Here is a 20,146-nt window from a genome sequence, read left to right on the forward strand (position 1 = left end):
ATGCACACCTGCACCCGCACACCTGCCCTGACCTGCAACACTCAGGCCAAATACGCTGGAGTGTCTTGTAGGATCTCCACATCTCTGCAGACAGACCCTTTTCCTATGCCTTTCTATTAGCTTTCCTTTGAACAAGATGCACCCCTATGCCAGGCTCAAGTTCCGTTTCACCAAGTTCCAGTGGGACCTTGGAGGTCATATGGCCTTTCTTTGCGTTCATGTAGTTGGTTACTCTTATTTTGTATGTTTTTATACAGATGCTAAGGAAAAAGGCGAAATCTTCTAATATTAATAAAGATGTTGATCATTGATGTGAGTCTCTTGGAAGTCTCACTTGCTTTCATTACCTTACTCTATTAACCCACTTTTCTCATTGGTGATTGGTTGGGCAAAGTGCTCTTTTTAGAAATAGTGCCAGTGTACCTAGGGTAAATAAATATTCAGGTCAGGCAGACAGTAACGAATGCACATTTTATCTGTTTTTCTGGCTGTCTTCTGGGAAAGAGTTAGGACTGGTAAGAAGCTAGCATTTAAGTATGTGCTCACTTATTGGTCACCCTTTCTCTGTTTTATGTGGAAAAACAGGTTAACAAGCCTGTAAAAAGTCTATAGGAGCCCTTTCTTATAGACAGTCGTGGGTCACTGCCATCACTTGCCTCCTGCTTCTCAGCTTCTCTCCTGTGGCTTCCTCCTCCTCTGCATGTGCCTTTCATGCCTGCCATCCTAATAAGAGCAAGATAATGAAAAGGAAGGAATGAGGACTGGGAGAGTAGTGAGGGGACACAGTCCAGGCACCCAGAGACCCCTGGCATAAACACGCACTCAGGGAATGCCACCCCTCACTGCAAAGCCAGATGGGAGCAACAGACCTCCCGGGGCTGCCCCACGTCCCCCAGATCCAAGTGCACCCCAGCCCTGTTCTGTCTTAGGCACTTGGTGGAAACCTCTAATACAGTGCCCTGGTAAGAGGGAGTTTGGGGAGGTTATCTAAATACATCCTCTTCAGAATAAGCAAATTTCCACTTTCCATGATTGCAAAAGTTCTCTTAGGCAAGGGACTGCTTTGAAAACTGACGAACTGGCACTCAGAATAAGAGGCCTCCGAAGGGAGGATAGTTTCAGGATCTGCCAGATGTCAGTTTCGAGCCTAGATTCACTTTTGTCAGCTGAATGACCTTGGACAAGGTATTTACTCTTGGTATTGATTCCCTTATCAAGAAAATGGGGATAATGAGCAGCCCTCCCAAGGTGTCCTGGCATTGAGCAGCTCTAGGGATCTAAGTGCAGGCCCATAGCAAGCTCAAAGCCTGCAGCTACAGTCACCACCACCTCTGTCCTTGTAGCCCTCATGGGAAACAGTGGCACCACGCGACCATCGGTTGTGCTGTGGGGTGCTTCAACTCCCACACGCCTTTCATCCTTCCAGGCTGCATGTTCAGTTGCAGACTCGACCCCTCACATTGGTCTCAATCTATCAGCAAGCCATGGGCCCTGCCTCTTCACTCCACGGATGAGTGGGAGCAGTGTAAGTGATAACACTTTGGAAGCATCAAGTCTTCCCCACAGAGGGAGAAGGAACACCAATATGCAGACCACAATCAATGAACAGCAATTTGTCCTTTAATTTGAATGTCAGGAAAGAAAAAAGGGCGAGTTTCATTTCCTTAAAGCAACCCCAATCCACCATTCTTTTACTGTAAAAGTTATCTTTATGAGATACAAAAGCTTTGGGAATAGCATATTCTTCTAAGACACGGTATTATCCAATTAGAACATCTCAGGGCTGTATCTTGTTTCATTTTGTTTAATTTGATAACCAGTTCTTTTTTTCTTTTTGAGACAGTCTCACTGTTGCCCAGGCTGGAGTGCATTGGCACCATCTTAGCTCACTGCAGCCTCCGCCTCCTGGGTTCAAGTGATTCTCCTGTCTCAGCCTCCCAAGTAGCTGGGATTACAGGCATGCACCACCATGCCCAGCTAATTTTTGTATTTTTAGTAGAGACAGGGTTTCACCCTGTTGTTGAGGCTGGTCTCAAACTCCTGGCCTCAAGTGATCGGCCCTCCTCGGCCTCCCAAAGTGCTGGGATTACAGGCGTGAGCCACCGCACCCAGATGGCTTTGTTAATATATAGAGTATGTAAGAAATCAAAAACCCATTTCTTAATCAATACCTGTTATGGGTCTGCTCAGATTATTAACCCAAATAGGCCAGAAACTTCTTGTCAAACCTTAGCCTGGGATTTTGTTTTGCTTGAGTCTGTTTAACTGGCTGGATTTGCCTCTACTTGATCTACTAGGACCCAGATCCACATCGAAGGCCAAGGGATTTCAGTGCCCTCATAAGAGACTTTGCCCTTTTTTTCTCTCCCCTTTTAATACAAGTATTATCTTCCATTTCTACAGGCAGTGGGGCCTCTTTCCAGATAAGCAGCTCATCCTGGCTCTGCCAGTCCCGGGTTTTGAAACCTGCCTATTTGGAGAGCTGTTTGAAAGCTTCTGAAGAATGCTTGCTTTTATCTCAAGACTCAGAGGCAAGCATTAGCTGGAATGTCTGTCTGAGACTGTTCCCCACAAAGATACTGTCACACAGATAGGTCAACTGCTATCTTCTCAAGGCACTTGCAGACTTGACATGCGTCCCCAGCCCATTCATGGACCTAGTCACTGCTGTTTGTGCCCAGAGCCCTCTCCTCTGGGCATTTTCTTTCCCTTTTGTCCCCAGCTCTTGTATGAGCCTTACTGAGAAGGACTCTCAGGCTATACCAATGCTTAGTGGGAAAGTGGGCTGCAGTTGATTGTTAATGTCTGTCCTGAACACGATATGGCTGGCAGGGCCACGTTCTCATCCTTGCTATCCTTAGCCTAAACTTTTTATAAGGTTATTGCCACGGTATTCACAAGACAGCTGTCTTCGGCATTTCCAGCTTTCCTCTTTGACCAGAATGCCTCCTGGCCTTGGTGAAACGAGGTCTTTTCCTTAATATGCTACCTGTTTGGATAATTTTATTTAGAGTCAGCCTATACATGTTTCTTGTGGTCTCACACACAGTATTATTTACCTTTTCTGAGCTCTGGGTGTGATACCCTACATTGACAGGATGCAGCAATCTGAGATGCCACTCTTTGCAATGCGGTTGTATTTCTCTCTGTCCTGAAGCCTCAGTGATAGTTTCAGACAGCATCAATGGAGTCACCATCTAATTCCCATCATCCTTTGACTCTCAGAGGGAAACTCTTAAATACCAGCCATGCCCCAGTTCCCTCCCTCAGACTATTTCTCCCTCATGTATTCCTAATTTCAATTTTATTTCTCTTTCTCTGGCCAACCCTGATATTCATTTCCTAATTAGAGATTATGAGAATTTTAATGGTGACCAAAGCCTGGCTAGTCTCGAAACTGACAAACGTTTATTCCCATCAAAGGGAAACCTCTGGGGTAACAGGATTAACTAGTGACTGTTATTTTCTTCACTGTTTCCTATAGTTTCCAAATTTGTCAATCAGCATATATTACTTTTATAAGCAGAAAAAAATTTGTTTAAAAAAAATCTAGACTAGTGGTTTTTGGGCTTTTTTTTTTTTTTAAGCTGCAGAACTTTGTTCAAATCTTAGAGGGAAATAAATGAAAGAGCAGCTGTTCTGGTTGAAGTGAAGCCTGTGTAAGTTTCTGTTTGCATTTGTGTGTGTGTGTTTGTATATGTGGGTTTTTTTGTGTGTGTTTGTTTCCATGTGTGTGTATTTGTGAATGTGTATATGTTAGTGTGTTCATGAATGTGTGCATATGTCTATGCATGCATATGCATGCTTGCATGTGTGTGTGTATGTACAGTATATTTCCCTATGTTGCTGGATATTATGACTTTCTCATCACCAGAAGGGAGCACACATCTGGACTCTCTTTGCCCATCAAATAGGAAATTGTGCCTGGCTCCAGGGCTGGCCTCTGTTATTGCAGAGTTAATGCCTTTCAACAAAGAGCCTGTGAGGTTTATCAGGCACCATCCGTTGGGAGTCGCTCCACCGTTTCTGTGCAGGGACATTCCTTTCGTCTGTCAGTTAACAGGCGGCACTTTCTCCCTGTATTCTCCAGGGCCTCTGCCTGCTGCGGGTCGGGGGAGGGGAGAGAGATCATGTCACAGACAGGTCATTTTTCAGGACAGCCTTTTCAGAACAGATGTGAAGAAGTGATTCTCTGAGATGTCCTTGGCAGGGCCTGAATCCTCCCGTTCTCCCAGCCTTGTGTTTTGAATGGTCCAGGTCTCTCCCTGTATGAATGTGCTGGAGGCCTCTCCATTTCTGGAAGGGCCACACCCAAACTTTCCCCAGGACTGACTGTTCTGTTAAGGATGGTGTGGAAGAAGAAAAGTACAAGTCACACACATGCCAGGGACATATGGGAGGCCAAAGAGACACTCTTTTCAGTGCTCTCTCTTCCCACTCCCTGTGTGGCCACCAGTTTTGTGGCAAACTGTCTTTGAGCCCAAAGGTTGAGGAGCCAGAATGGAGTCTTTTGCAACAACTAAGAAACGTTTCTTTGTGAAATGTTAGCTGCTCTCTGAAATCTTTTGGGGACACAAAATTTGAGAAAGGTCTGTATTTTGTGGTGTATTGGGTGAAAGCCACCACATTAGCATGTGCACATGCCATAGGGGGGAAGTTAACATGGTTGCTAAGAGCTACAACTTCAGGGTCAGACTTTGTGTATTTGAAATCACCTAATAGCTATGTGGCCTTGTCTAAGATACTTACACCAACTCTAAGACTCAGTTCTTCTCTTCTTAAAAGAGGATGGTACTGGTTCCTAACTCCTGGGACTCTCAGGACTATTAATCCTGAGGATTAACTGAGGCAATGAATGTGGAATGTTTAGTGGAGTGACAGTATTGGCTTTATAAGTCTTTGCTGTTCTTGTAATTATGTTTATGGTCTTGCTCACACTGCCTTCCCAACTGTCCACCTCCGTGGGAAGGTCCTTACCAAAGCTCTGAATGCTTAAGAAGGAAGAAATAAAATGTTGCCCATTTTGGTAGCTTTGCTTTTTGATGGTGAGAAAATTTGTAGTGGGTGAGCATAGCACTGAGATATTGAGGAACCTCCATGAGCCGAGACCAGCAGCCCCCCTGGATAGATAAAGCATAGGGTTTGTAAATCAGAGAGTCAGTGGTGTCACCTCTGCAGGAATAGCTAGAACTTCTCTAAGGCTAGAAAGAATTCTGTATAAACTAGCCCATGAGGGTGAGCAAGATCTGTTCGTACAACTGTTTTGGCTACTATTTATTGAGGACTGACTACTTGTAATGCCAGGCCCTACACATACATCTTCTCCTCTGGTCACATAGTCCCTGCAAAGATGCCATTACACTCATTTTTCCAGATCACGAAACTGAGGCTCATAGAGGAAATTGGCCAATGTCCCATAGCTAAAAAGTGGGAGAGCTAGTCCCCAGACCTACTTCTTTCAGACTCTAAAACCCATCTGTTTTCCATTACCCTGCATTCCCTCTCTCTTACTGTTTCCCTAGAAGTTCTATGGAGCAAAAGTTTTCCACCAGTTTAGGCCTTTAGCATATGACTGTGTATTGAAAAAAGCTCCTGCTAAAACATCCCCTATTTTTCCTGCCAGAAAAAGTGTGTTTTCCAGAGGTTCCTGATGTGCAGCCATCCTGGGTCTTGCTCCCAGATGGAGAAAGACTTGACCCAGCCACAGGCTGCCTCTTGGTTGGGTCACCGGTGTCCCCACCCACCCGCCCTGGACACTTGCTCCAGGACAGACTTGAATTCGCCATATTTGCAGGTCAACCACATAAATTGGCCTTTCCTGGAGACTGCCAGAACTTTCTCAAAACTGTAACATCCAGAGGGAGTCACCCCACCCCCAAGACTGGCAAGTGAGATGTTTAAGGAACTGGCCGGCCTTGAAGGAAAGACTGAGGCCATTCATCTGCTCTGGAGTTCATCCTCGGGATCTGAGATGCACAGCCTGGAGAAGACATCTCATCAGCCATCGGCTCCCTTAAGGTGACCTGCAGCCTCATTTGTGCCCTGGGGGCATTTGGGATTGTGTAGAGGCTCTCTCTCAGAAGCATCTTTCTGCTATTTTAATGCGGATAGAAAGCTTTACATTCTTTGCTAATAACATCTGGGTTTTAATAGCACCTCCTTGCCCTGCCTGTCTCTGGCATCTCTCTTTTTTCCCTCTTCTCCATCTCTAGAGAAGCCACCAGAAAATGGCATCTTGCTTTTGACTTTCTTTGTGCTGATTCTTTTAGAGAACTTAGTGATCCACTTTGCAATGTCTTGTCTCCTAACATTTCAGCTTGTTTCTCAGAGGGCCTGTACTTTGCTTTCTACCAGCTCTTTCATCATTTTCATTTTCTTTAATGAAAAATAAGCAAAACTGTATGATTGCTAGGTTGTCTTCTTCTCCTAAAGGATATTCTTCTTCCTGGCTCTCTTAATCTCTCTTCTCAGCAACTCCCTTGATCTCTTTTATCATCAATTTATTGTCAATAAAAGTGGCTTTAGGAAGCTTCCTGTTATCTGACAGCGTTCCAGCTTTCTGACAGTTTCCTATGGGACCCACTTGTTATGTCATCCCTGTGTCCTTCTGGCACTCCCTCTTAGCTGGGGAGGGTCAGTCCCCAGGGTGAGAGTGGGTTGGGATGGCCCATTATCAGGCCTTTAGGAGTTTATGGTCTTGTACTTCCCCTTCAAAGACTGAGCTTTAGAGACATTTGGATCTAAAGGCAGCCATTTGATGCTGACTCTTTGGGTTTGCAAAGTAGTCATTTGAGGTTTTTAAAATGTATTTTCCTCTGTGCTCTTCGCAATCGTTCACTTTTCAGTAATTCAATAATATTTACAGAGGACCTACTTTGTACCATACCTGGTCCTTGTTATCCTGGAGCTTATAGTCTAATGGCAAAGAAAGATGAGTTAATCAAGTAATCACACCAAAACACTTTCAAGCCATGAAACTGTACAATTTCAGCCATGAAACTATGTAAAGGAGAGGCACATGGGGTTATGAAATCATATAATGCAAAGGACTGGTGTACTCTCAGGTAAGTGGTTCTCAAAGTGTGGTCCCTGGACCGGCATCTCAACGTCCCCTGTGAACTTGTTAGAAACACAGATTCTCAGTCCCTTAACTCCAGGGTTTGGGGGGAAGGTGTCCAGCATTTGTGTTTTAACCTGTCCCCAAGAGACTGTGATGCATGCTCAAGTCTGAGAACCTCTGCTCCAGGTGATCAAAGAAGGCTTCTCTGAAGACATTAAATTTTGGTTGATGAAGGAAACTAGGGAATAGGGTGGGGTAGAAGTATTTCAGACAGAAAGAATGGCATGTGTAAAAGCCCTGTGGTCTCACTCCTGTAAATCTCAGCACTTTGGGAGGCCAAGGCGGGTGGATCATGAGATCAAGAGATTGACACCATCCTGGCCAACACAGTGAAACCCCGTCTCTATTAAAAATACAAAAAAATTAGCTGGGCATGGTGGTGCGCTCCTGTAGTCCCAGCTACTCAGGAGGCTGAGGCTGGAGAATTGCTTGAATCCGGAAGGCAGAGGTTGCAGTGAGCCAAGATCGCGCCTCTGCACTCTAGGCTGGTGACAGAGTGAGACTCCATCTCAAAAAAATAAATAAATAAATAAATAAAAGCCCTGTGGTGAGAGCAGGAAGCTTTTGAAAACATGAGGGAGTACCCCAAGCAAGGAGAAGAGTGATACAAGGTGAGTCTGACAGGTCTGGACAGGGGCCATGATGTGCAGGTCATGGAGGCCTCATCAGGGATTGGGCAACGGGAAGCTTTTGATGTGCAGTAAACATGGGAGTGACAATGTATTATTTGCTTTTATTGAAAGGATAATTCTAGCTACAGTATGGAGAAAGGATGGAAGAAGAGCAAGAGTCGAGCCCTGGGAGGGCCTCACTGGGGTCTTGGGGAGGATGATGGTAACTTGGACTAGGGTGGCTTCTGAGGAATGGAAAGAAGGGTGCATAATCACAAGATTCCCAGGTAAAATCCACAGGTCTTGGTTATCAATTGGAGGTGTCAGGAAGGACTGTGGTATTTTGAGTCTACATGCAAGATGGAAGATAATGATGCCAGTTTTAGCAGTGGGACGAGATCATGAGAAGGTCCTGTTGAGTCCGAGGTATCTCTGAGCCACCCAGGTGTAGATATCAACTAGATAGTGGAAGGTGTGCTGGAGCTCAGAGAAGTCAGGGCTGGAGATACACATTTGTGCATCATCAACAGCTAGGTGGCATTCAAACTGTGGGCTGGGAGGCATTGCCTAAGGAGAAAGAACATAACGAGAAGAAAGCCAGTGATGTTCCCTGCAGAATGTCAGTGCTTATGTTTAATGGTCAAGTGGATTGTTTCCTCTAAAACAAGTTTAGAGGAAAGATCCAAGAGAAGGAGGAAAATTAGAACCTAGAGGCCAATTAGAACAGAGGCCAAGGGAAGAGTTTCCAGCAGGAAGTGCCCAGCGGGGGTGAGCAGGGGGTAAGGCAAAAGAAGGTGGAAGAATGCCTGTTACACTAAGCAACTCAAAAGTCATTTGTGACTTTAGCAAAAGATATTCAATGGAGGGAAGAGAACAGAAGCTAAAATGAGGTGGATTGACGCGAGAATAGCAGGTAAGAGAGTGCAGAAAGTGAGCATAGACAGCTCTTTAGAAATGGTTGTGAAGAGGAAGAGAGGGCCCCGTGGATGGGGATGTGGAGTCAGGCAGATAGCTCTGGTGTATTTGATTTTTCAGTGGGAGTGCTCCTAGCATGTTAAAGCCTAAAGACTTTGTAGAAAGGGGTGCTGAAAAAAGAGAAATGGGATCATCTAAGGTTACCAAGGGCCAGGATCCTTGACACAGGTAGGAGGATGCAGAGGCTTCGTGGGTCTGGTAGCTCCTGCTCTCCCCTGGACTTTTCTGAACCTCTGGGACCTGCCCACGCCCTGATCGCCCGCCCTGGAATGCCTACTGTCCCTCCCTTTCTTGGCATCTCTCCTCCCCGCTGTCTCGCCTGCCCACAGTTCCTCTCCTGCAGCCTGCTCTGCTGTTTTCTCAGCTTTGTTCACCCACTGTTAAGTTATTAACTTGTCAGGGTCTAGACTCCCCGCTTCCTTTCCCTCTTTTGAACTCATTGCTGGCTCCCTTCCCATTTGCCGCCTCGGAAAGTCAGCATTTGGAAGGCTGAGGTTACTCTGCAGGTCAGTATTGGCAGGTACACAGAATTACAGTTAATATAATTAGTATAAGATGTGTACGTTTTCATAAAGACAATGATACAACTGAAAAAGAAATAATAAACACAGCCATCTCTCTGTTATCTTGTGGAGGTAAATGGTGAACTTAAAAAATAGACTTTATTCAAAGTAGTGTCTCCAAGAAGGTTCATCTGTGAACATGTTAAGGATTGTTGGACTCTTATATGTTAATTCATGGATTCAATTATGATCAGGAATGATCCTCAGTTTTTAAAGCAAACTCAAGGAACTAGGTAAGTTTTTCTAATATCAGTGTCGCTGTTCTGAGACGTGCAAACTTTATCTTAGATGCTTTCTTTTTATTATTTTTATGTATTTTTTTTTTTTTTTTTTTTGAGACGGAGTCTTGCTCTGTCACCCAGGCTGGAGTGCAGTGGCGCAATCTCGGCTCACTGCAACCTCCACCTCCCAGGTTCAAGCGATTCTTCTGCCTCAGCCTCCCAAGTAGCTGGCACTACCACGCCCAGCTAATTTTTGTATTTTTAGTAGAGACGGGGTTTCACCATGTTGGCCAGGATGGTCTCGATCTCTTGACCTCATGATCTGCCCACCTTGGCCTCCCAAAGTGCTGAGATTACAGGCATGAGCCACCGCACCTGGACTGTCTTAGATTCTTTAAAGAGATTTGTAACAGTTCCTTAAAAAAGAATTGCATGGTTTCTTATTACCTCAAACTTTTGAAGTTATGAATTAACTTAATATGAGAGTTACATGGACTAAGACACAGATGGTTTCCTATTTGGTGACTTACATCCTGCTGATAATTTTTTGTCTAAGGGCAAAAGTAAGTGAGAAGTAGTATTTTTGAGCATCTATATATGTCATCATATTTATTCCTTGCCATCCTTTGAGGTACTTATTATTCACAGTTTTACAGGTAGAGAAAGCAGGGCTCAGAACTGTGTAGTAATTTCTCAAAGTTCACAACTCTGTAGGGTGGCAGATAGTGCTAAGCACTGGTCTGCATGCTGGGACAGGGAGAAGCAGCAGTTGTTGTAGTCATAGTAACAGTGATGATAGCAGTAGCTACCAAGCAGTGAGTCCTCCATGTGTGAGGACCCTTCCTATATGTCATATGGTTTAATCCCTATGACAGCCCTGCAAAGGCCATGATCCTCATTTTACAGAACAGGAAGCAGCCTCTCAGAGGTTAATTATTTGTCCAGTCACACAGCTTTTCAGCAAAGAGCTGATATTCAACCCAATTCCATCTGATCCTAACTTTCTGCTCTAAAGTCAACTTGTTTGTCAGGATTAGCGATAGTTCCCTGATCACAAGAACAAAGTCTGAGGCATGGTAGATGTAATTTTTTTTTTCCTAATGTTGAATATACAGCTGCCTCCTGGCATTCCTATTGAGCCAGAATACAGAATATTTATTTAATTTTTACTCCTTGTGAGCCTTGGTAGGGAGGAAAGGAACATCAGATATTTCTGCAAGCTTATAAATTGTTGTAGGGTACTTTCTCTTCCAACTGCTCCTGTTAAGACCCACCCAAGGCCGGGCACGGTGGCTCATGCCTATAATCCCAGCACTTTGGGAGGCTGAGGTGGGTGGATCACGAGGTCAGGAGATCGAGACCATCCTGACTAACACAGTGAAACCCCGTCTCTACTAAAAATACAAAAAATTAGCCGGGCATGGTGGCGGGCACCTGTAGTCCCAGCTACTGGGGAGGCTAAGGCAGGAGAATGGCGTGAACCAGGGAGGCGGAGCTTGCAGTGAGCCCAGATCGCGCTACTGCACTCCAGCCTAGGCGACAGAGCAAGACTCTGTCTCAAAAAAAAAAAAAAAAGACCCACCCAAGAACCCAAACTTAGCTAAGAAAACATCTGAGCACATCCAGAATTAAATATCACAAGTTGTTGGACCAACACCTTCACCATATCTACAGATGAGTCCCTGACACTCACATGGAGCTGATTGACTCTGATTTGACTCATAATTCTAACAGTTTCTGTTTTCAGCTTAGTCTACAGCAACAAAATAATAGTAGAGGGCCCACTGCAGATTGGTGTAGTAATACGAGAGATGTGACCAGAGATGAGAAGAAAGAGACCCAAAAAATGATCAGAAGCAGAAATGGGAGCCCAGAAGTGCAGCTGAGCAGAAGCATTTCAGTGTCAGATCAAATGCTGCCTCCTCTGTAACCAGATCACAGCACGTCTCATCAGTTACTGGTTTTCATTATGGTGACACTGAACACTCATGAAAAGTTAGCATTGAAATATGTTTGTATCTCCAATTTAGAAAGGTAGTGATGATGGGTACAGTGTTTTTAGGGGGAAAAAAGCCAAAAAATGCATTCACGTTTGTCTACTCTTAAAACCCAGCTGTCCAAGAACAATTCCCCAAGGCCCTGTGCATCATTTCTCTTTGTATCCTTGAAGCACAGTGTCTGACACATAGGATGTGCTCACTGATGCCAGATGATGAAACTTGAATGACTTGTTTCCTAGGGTTCTGGATAACTGTTTTGCGGTGGATCCTGGATGTATTCCAGGATGACTTTAAGAAGGCGAGAAGGGGTAAGACCCCTGAGAGCTCAGTGTTTATTCTGTTTTTACATATGGTTAGATGAGACTATACCCACCTTCCTTAAAAAAAAAAAAAAAGCCATTCAATACGTGGTAGTTACTCTTATCATTACCATCATCTTTGTCAACACTGACCAAGGTTGCTCACTGGGAAGATGTGAAAAAGAAGTTGGGATCTTCCTCTCCTGGGACACATTTGAAACCCAATAGCTGGAAGCAGGCTGAAGCTATGTAACCAGCTCTCATTCACATGGGCAAGGGTCCCAGGAGTTCTCTGTGGGCTTACAAGCTACCCACCCCCTTGACAACCCCAGTTATTAAAGGTTGAGCCCTGAATAAATCAGTGCCGCTCTCCATGAGAGACAGCTGCCTTTCAGAGAGTTCCAAGCAGCTGGAAGATATGCACGCATGGAGGGATCTGGGCAGCCAGAGGCCGGGCCCCGTGGGCTGCTCCAAGCACCTGGTCTGCCTTCCCAGCACAGGGCTCATTGTTTTACAGGTCACAGCCATTTTGAAAAGGCAGACTCACTGACCTGTTTAATGAGTGCAGTTTCTGCACGAAAGCCCATATCCCTCTCCCAGGCAGCCCCAGAACTTTGCTGGGGAAGGGGGCCAAATCTCCTCTCAGTGCCTGAGGGATTTCTGGCCTTAACTGCTGGTGGAATTAGCAGGAGTTATCTATAAATCCCTGAGGCATCCATCAGCCGACTGAGCGAGGCTGCCTTTTTAAAGAAGTTCACTGACCTCTTGTTAACTTAACTCCTTGTTAGGAAACATCTAATCAGCTGTGAGCTAACACGTCAGGGCCCAGGGGTCTGCAGAAGCCGGGCTCACTGTGGGCTGGGTTTCCAGCTGTGTGCAGTGTGGTGTCTGAGCTGTGGTGTTTTCCTCTTTTCAGCTATCTTTCAGATCATTCAGAGCATAAGGATGGGTATGTGAGAAGGCCAGGGATTTGACACCACCTCCCTCCCACTGGAGGGGGGAGGACAACGGAAGCGGTCAGCCAGTTTCTGCGGGAAACAAGCAGGCCACACGGAATAGAAAAAAACGCTCCCCCACTTGTTCCCTGATCACTTCATTGTGGATGTCAGACCAAATTGCCTTCTCACAGGACATCTTGGTGCATCTGTGTTCTCAAGCGGAAAGGACATTTTGCTTTTCTGTTGGCAGGATTAGTAGCCACGCGGGTCGTCCGCAGCAGTGCTGTCTTTTTGGTTTTTCCCTTGGTTTCACTAATGCGTGCATGTGACCCTCTGAATGATCACTGGTTTACTTTCTATGGATACAATCTCTCCTCCATTGAGAAGTGGTTTTACAAATAAATGTCTTCGTTCAACCTTATACCATGTGTGGGTTATAGTGAGAAAACTAAAGTGAAGAAAATAGCAGAATAGCTCAAGGAAAGCTGGGAGATGGGGAGACTTGGTTATGCAGTTGGAGGAGGAGCAGGGAATCTGTGGGAGGGGAACCAGAGCTAGATTTACTCAGCAGGTCCCTGGCCAGACCCTCAAGATCTTTGCCTGAATGAAGCCCTGGGCAGTTCTAATGACCCTGCATTTTCTACACATTTGATTGTTCTTTTTTTTCAATATTTTTATCTTGTTTGTTCTTCTCTTTTTCAGTTCAGAAAAGGCATGTACAATGTACGTGAAGGTCCGATTAGTCATTATCTCCTCTGTAGTCTGCCTCGGAGCTTAGCACAGAGCAGATGTCCCAGGCCTCTTGGTGAGAACCATCCAACCCCAGGGCCCAGCCTCAGCCACTCCAGAGCTCTGGGTAAATCAGGAGTCTTGCAGCCCTCTGGGGGGATCAGCTGGCAGAATGCGGGGGTGAGGCTCTCTCCCTGGCCAGCCTTCCCCACAGCTTCAAAGCATGGTGTTGCCAAAGGAAGTTACAGGGACAGCCACAGGATCACTGGTAAGATTAGAGGTGGTCACCCTGCAATACGAAGCATGCTTTTGTTTTTATTAATTTCCATCTTTGCATTAGCAATTTTTTTCATTCATTAACTTCACGAGAGCTTTAAAAAGGAAAGTGACAGACATGACCAGGGTCTCTCTGGACCACTTTACAGGTTTTGGTGTTAGTGGCACTGTTTGAATTAGGGGGCTTTTTGTTCATTGGAGTCTTTAACTTCAGACCTTTTAGTGATGTTCTTTCAGGCTTTCTTTTCTCCCACCCTTTGAGCTCCCCTCCAAAAGCATCCCTTCCCCCTTCTTCCTCCTTTCTTTCCCACTAAGAAGAGAGGGTAGTCAGACTGCTCCAAAATCAGCAGCCCTGGGAACAGTCTACCACCCCGTGTTCCCTTGCCACTCCCACTCCCCAGCCCCCAGCCCCTCGCAAAGTGGCAGAAGACATTTCCAGCCACTCAAGGGTGGCACACAATAGATGCTCTCCAAGCTGGTCCCCTCATCCTGTTGGCTCTGACTGTCCTCTTCTAGGTCACCGAGTCAGACAATCACCGAGTCTGATTGTCTACAATCAGAATTGTAGACAATTCTGATGCCACCCAGTGTGTGGTAAGAGATCAGCCCTAAGGGATCCTGCTTGGGGCCTGGGAGCCCACACTGCCTGCCAAGAGGAGGAAAAAGAAAGGCTCCTTGCCTTCAGGTGACTGGGTCTGTGCTCCCACGTGTCTCTTTCCAACTCCCACATTGCCTAGACTTGATTTGAGTGCAGACCTTCTCTTTCTCCCTTAATGCCCATACAAGCATACCTCCCAAACCACCAATAGAGGCCATTACTGGCCTGAGCTTTGTGGTTCATCCTTTATTGGACAGAATTTTTTCCCCTAATTTGGCCTTTCCCATAACAGCAATAGTCAAGAGGGTGATTATCCCCACTTCAAGGAAAGGGAAACTGAATCCTGGCCAGAGTCGGTTCCAGATAGACCCTGCTTGTCCCCAGGTGACAGGTGCGATGGGCTGAGCGTGGTGGGCTGTTGGCTGCCATCCATAAAACTGTCCAAGATTGATTTCTCTCCCCAGGCTTTGCAATCGTCCACAAACTGGTTTTCTATTAGTTTCCAGGTAGCCTCCCTGAAGTACTTGTATATGGCAGTCTGCCCTCCCTGGTGACTTTTTCCATCTGTCCTCTGCAAGCAGACATGAGAACTGTCTTAAGGAAGTTAGGGCCATTGTTGATCTATATTGTACTGCAGAGATGACAGCAGTTTCCCTGTAACCTAGTAAGAAATACACAGCAGCCCAATGCACAACGTACCCTCCAAAACAAGTTTTACAGAAAGAATTACACTTATCCCTACCATATATGATGCACTCTGATTTTTTTCTAGACTATTTTTTGAATTAAAAATTAAAAATTTCTAGTCTATTTAATTTTTTGAATTAAAAATTAATTCAAAATGGTTGCATCCTCAACAACTGATTTTATAACCCATGAACAGATTTCAACCACCGTTTAAAAAACACTGCACTTCAGAAGAAAATCAAGCCCTTGGTTGGGGACAGATCAGCAGGGTTCAGAAAGCAGTAAAGTTGGAACCCCACTTTGCATCCTGGTGAGAACTTAAAGTCCCATCTCAGTCACAGCCAATCAAAAGCTCCAGCAGCACATGAAAAGCTACTTCTTTTGGGATTGAAGGCACATTGGCAGATTCTGCAGAGAAAGCTAGGGGGCCAGGTGAGCCTGTGGATCCAGCACCACCTTGAATCCATAGAAAGACTGTGAAATTAATGTCCATTTATTTCATATAAATGTCCATGCTGGCAGGTTCACTTTGTCAGCATTCACTTACTGGGACTCACAATCACTTAGGACGGGCATGGGGAGTTCTTAAAAGTAGGAATCCACCCCAAGCCTGCTGAAAAGCAAACTCTCAGAGGAAGACATGCATAGGTTTTGCGTACGTGTTTTTTAAAAGATGTGGACAATCCTGATGCTGCCCATCCACCGATGAACATTTGGGAACCAATTCACCACCAGATTTAGTTTGATTAAACTAAAGCAGGGACCCAGAGGCAATGCCGCACACCTAACCCACCACAGTCAGCCTGATCTCTGACAGCTTCTTTCTCCTTTGACGTTCAGAAGCATCTGGGGGCTCCTGGGGGCTCAGTGGTGATGATACACTATGTTTGGTTTTGCTCCAGTCCTTGTGTGTGTCTGTGGCCACAGACTGGAGCACAGTGTGCTTACTACTTGACTTGACTTTTGAGGCTCTATAGAGGAGAATAATCGTGCCTATGGAAAGGCTAAGGTTTTTTTCTAGGTCCCCTCCCCCAGGACATCATCACAGGTCAAACACTGTTTCTGGGAAGGCCAGTGCCCCCTGAAGGTGCTCCCTGCTTCAGAAGTGCCTAAACACAGGAAACATGCCCTCAGACATGGGGGCTGCACTTTGTTATAAGACAGTTCTCATCCTATCCAGACACAAGAACATTCTAACATAATATCCCTGCAGTTCTTCCACAATTGGTCCCCAGAGCTTTGGAGGCAAAATGTCATCTGGGTGATGTCCTTTATCCTACAGCCATCATCAGGCTTCAGCTGCAAGCTGTGAACATGTATTAATTGCTCTCAGCAGCAGGTCCCTTTCTTTGAGAAATCTTCAGGTCCTGAGGCTTCCATCTGCCAGCCATGGGCCATGACTTCTCTCTAGGGTTCAGCAAACTTTATCTGTAAAGGGCCAGTAAATATTTTAGGCTTTGCAGGCCATATGGTCTTGAGACTGTTAAATTCTGCTGTTGTAGCTTGAAAGCAGCAGTTGACAATATGTAAATGAATGACCATGGCTGTTACCCAGTAAAACTCAATTTAAAATACAGGTGAGGCCAGGTGTGGTGGCTCAGGCCTGTAATCCCAGCACTTTGGAAGGCCAAGGTGGGTGGATCACCTGAGGTCAGGAGTTCGAGACTAGCCTGGCCAACACAGAGAAACCCTATCTCTACTAAAAATACTAAAATTAAGCTGGGCGTGGCAGTGGGCACCTGTAATCCCAGCACTTTGGGAGGCTGAGGTGGGTGGATCACCTGAGGTCAGGAGTGCGAGACCAGCCTGGCCAACATGGTGAGACCCCATCTCTACTAAAAATACAAAATTAGCTGGGCATGGTGGCACATGCCTGTAATCCTAGCTACTCAGGAGGCAAGGCTGGAGAATCACTTGAACCCAGGAGGCAGAGGTTGCAGTGAGCTGAGATTGCACCATTGCACTCCAGCCTGGGCAACAAGAATGAAACTCCATCTCAACAAAAAAAAAAAATTAACTGGGCTTGGTGGCACATGCCTGAAATCCTAGTTACTGGGGAGGCTGAGGTGGGAGGATCGCTTGAACCGGGGAGTTCGAGGTTGCAGTGAACTATGATAGTGCCACTGCACTCCAGCCTGGGTAACAGAGCAAGACTCTGTCTAAAAAAAAAAAAAGATCCCCAGGTATAATCCAGATCTAGTGAATCAGAAACTCTGGGGGTGGGGCCAATAGTGTGGGTTTTAGAAGCTTTCCAGGTGATTCTTCTGCAAGCTCAAACTGGAGAACCCTGCTCTCAGTCTGCTGCCAAACCTGTCTGCTCCAGAGAGTTTTTGGTGGTTAGCCATACCTCTGGACAGTCCTCTTCCCCTTCCTCCTCACGAATTTAAGTACACTCTTAGTACTTAATTAACTCTTATGTACCTAGAGATTTGCTTTCTGCTTGTTTCATGTTTCTATATTTTGTCTCCCAGTTAGATTGAAACCCATTGAAGGTACAGTCTGTGTGTGACTCCTTCCATCTCTACCCCGCCACTGATCCATTTTAAGCATTTAATAAAGGCAAGGAAGGCCTTCACCTTTATTAACTTTTTTGAAAAATCTGTGCTTAACTATTTTCAGAATTTTCAGCCCGCAATTCACTTTCAAAAATACACATTAAGTGCCTACTCTGTGCCAGGCCCTGTTTTAAGGCACAAGTCCTGGCCTTCATGGAACTTACATTCCAGTCAGGGAGACATAATAAGCACATAAATTATCAATAAATACTATGAAGAAAAATAAAGCAAGATAATACAATGGCGACTGGCGGGGTGACAGATTTTCAACAGCCTGGTCAGAGCAAGGCCAAGAAGAGAGCACTGCATTTTTAGGACCTAAAAGAGAATATGCAGGCCTTTTATGTTCTCCTTTTTACAGATCGAGCCTAACAGTACTCGTTTCAGTATTAGGCAGGTTAGAATGCCCTGTGCTGCAGGAACAACAACAAAAGCTCAGTGGCTTTGCACGTAAATGTTCACTTCTCTCTCACACAAGTCGAATGCAGGCTGGTGAGGGCTTCCCTCCGCATGTTGGCTCCGTTGTCCGAGTTCTGCTGCCATCCCAACACTAGGTCGCCTGTGCACAGAAAAATGCCGGGGGATGACAGCTCCCCCTTTTAGTGATTCACTTTTTCATTTACAGGAAATCTCCAGGTGTGTTTTGCCTCAGCCAGTCCTAGGGTACGGCAGGTGACACCTCCGACCCTCTTGGAAGCACACCCAGGGCGGAGGGAATGATGTTGGGAGAATAGTAGAAATGCCTTCGGTTCCAAAATCCGTATTGCTTCCTTATGGGAAAGGGCTTATTTTTCCTTGTTTTCCATCTGGCTATTAGCATTTTGATAGCCTCTCTTCAGGCTAGATAAGCTGGGGGTGTCAGGGACAGATGAGAGAAGAAAAAAGGTACATTTCTGGTGACAAGGCACAAATAGGCTTCTCAGGGAGCGAGACGCACACGCAGGATAAGGGCTCTCCGTGACATGGAACAAGCCTGTCTTTGGAGCTCAGTAAGGCGGAAAGCCAGGTGAGCTGGAGCCCCACCCTTTCCTGAGCTCCCAGGCTGAGGATCCTGAAGGCTTCAGGAGCACAGCAGCACCTTGTTGACCCGCAGCACCCTGCCTGCTTGGCCCGGTCTCTTCACGCTGCCGCTCGGTGCACAATCGAATTTTCCTCCTGAGGAAGTTGGTGGCTGCTGGAACACGCAACGACGTTCAATATGATGATGAACAGAAAGTATCTGCAATTAGACATATCTCCACAGCACTGGTGTTTGCTGTCTCTTAAAGGAGGTTATTTGGGAAAAAATGAAGAGGAGCTGATGACATTGTCCCAAGCTCTGCATATGGGAACACTTGGACTTTTTACACAGTAGGAAAACATTTCATTTGTCCCCTGCCTATACAGCCCAAGCTCCTGTCTGGGTGTTTCTTTCTATTTTTCAGCAAGTGCTGCAAATAGGCAAAGGATGGCAAAGGAACAGCAACCCTCCCCTGTGAATCGGGGCCATTCACGGTTAGAGTCACCAAACCTGTATTTCAGGGGACATCTTTCCAGCTCCCAATCTCCCAGCTTGGCCGGCTGCCCTGAAAAGGGACTGGGACTTGGCTCTGGGAAAGACATGGCTTCCTTTCAGGCTGAGTGAAACCCCTAAGAGTCTCTCCCGTTTTCTAATATCAGGGCTTGCTACCTGAGCTCATTGTTTGTTAGTGTTGGAAAAGTTTCCTGCTGCTTTCCAACCTGGCCCATCTACCCCGGGGCTGAGAAGGGGAAAAGTCGCTGATGTCATAACCCAGCTTGGTTTTGCTGCCAGTGGCAAGGCGGTGGGAGGAAGACAGCGAGCAGCCTTCCCTGGGGCAGCAACGACCGCAGGAGGCCAAGGCCGGCCAGCCGCGCAAAATAGGCTGCAAATCTTCATCACAAAAAAGCCACCCTTGACAACATATCCCTAGGGTGCGGCGGGCCTCTTTATGCCTTTGTCTATCTGTGTGTCTCTCTCTCTCTGTCTCTCCATTTCTCTGTGTATTTTTCTGTCTCCGTCTCTGTCTTTCCATGTCTGTTCCTCTCTGTCTCTGTTTCTGTCTCTTTCTCTTGCTAAGGAACAGCTCTTGCCACTCTATAGTGGCAAGACTATTTATTCTCTGTTTTGAAATGCAGAATATGCCAGGGATTGGGGTATCTAGCACATCACCTCTTCAGACTCCATGCACTGCGGCCACAGTGCCCCTCCGCAGGCCTGTGCTGGGCTGGACAAGCCTTCCCTCCGTCCTTCCCCAGGCCTAGGTGGCCAGCGTGCCCTCCCTGCAGAAGCCGGTCTCCCTTCCCCTCTCCCTGCATGCTCCCTACTGACCTCTTCCTGCAGCCAGGGAGCATCTGGGGCAAATGCAAACAGTTCTTTGGTCTGCTTATTTGCTTTTCTTAGTGCAAAGGTGGAGGAAGAATGTAGTTAGTACAGCCACCATGGCTGCCAGGGACAAAGTCGGTTCTGGGGAAGGGGAGCGCCAGAGCCTGCCAGCCCAGCAGCCAGCCCTGCCGGAGGGCCCCCAAGCCAGGATCCTGTCAGTCTCCATCTAGAAACCAGACAGAAAGCACTTT

General features: G+C 46.2%; 1 protein-coding gene and 1 long non-coding RNA gene across 4 annotated transcripts in view; one reads left to right on the forward strand and one right to left on the reverse strand.

Moving 5' to 3' along the window:
• The window catches only part of SERP2 (stress associated endoplasmic reticulum protein family member 2), a 52,919-nt gene that overhangs the window by 11,017 nt on the left and 21,756 nt on the right, over window positions 1-20,146 (forward strand). The window contains exon 3 of one of the 3 annotated variants that reach the window (XM_054446035.2): window positions 5,795-6,018. The exons of 1 other annotated variant lie outside the window; for it this stretch is intronic. In XM_054446035.2, the coding sequence (XP_054302010.1) occupies window positions 5,795-5,892 (98 nt within the window). In that variant the 3' untranslated portion in view covers window positions 5,893-6,018. Of the gene's footprint in view, window positions 1-5,794; window positions 6,019-12,705; window positions 13,149-20,146 lie in introns of those variants that run through there. One more of the 3 variants, XM_054446036.2, reaches the window with a different exon arrangement.
• On the reverse strand, window positions 17,892-20,141 carry LOC134738058 (uncharacterized). The gene is made up of 2 exons (XR_010123569.1): window positions 19,902-20,141; window positions 17,892-18,746 (listed from the first exon to the last, which is right to left on the reverse strand). It is a non-coding gene; the product is annotated as an uncharacterized LOC134738058 (long non-coding RNA).

This window comes from Pongo pygmaeus, chromosome 14, assembly GCF_028885625.2.
Source record: "Pongo pygmaeus isolate AG05252 chromosome 14, NHGRI_mPonPyg2-v2.0_pri, whole genome shotgun sequence".
NCBI classification, from domain to species: Eukaryota; Metazoa; Chordata; class Mammalia; order Primates; family Hominidae; genus Pongo; species Pongo pygmaeus.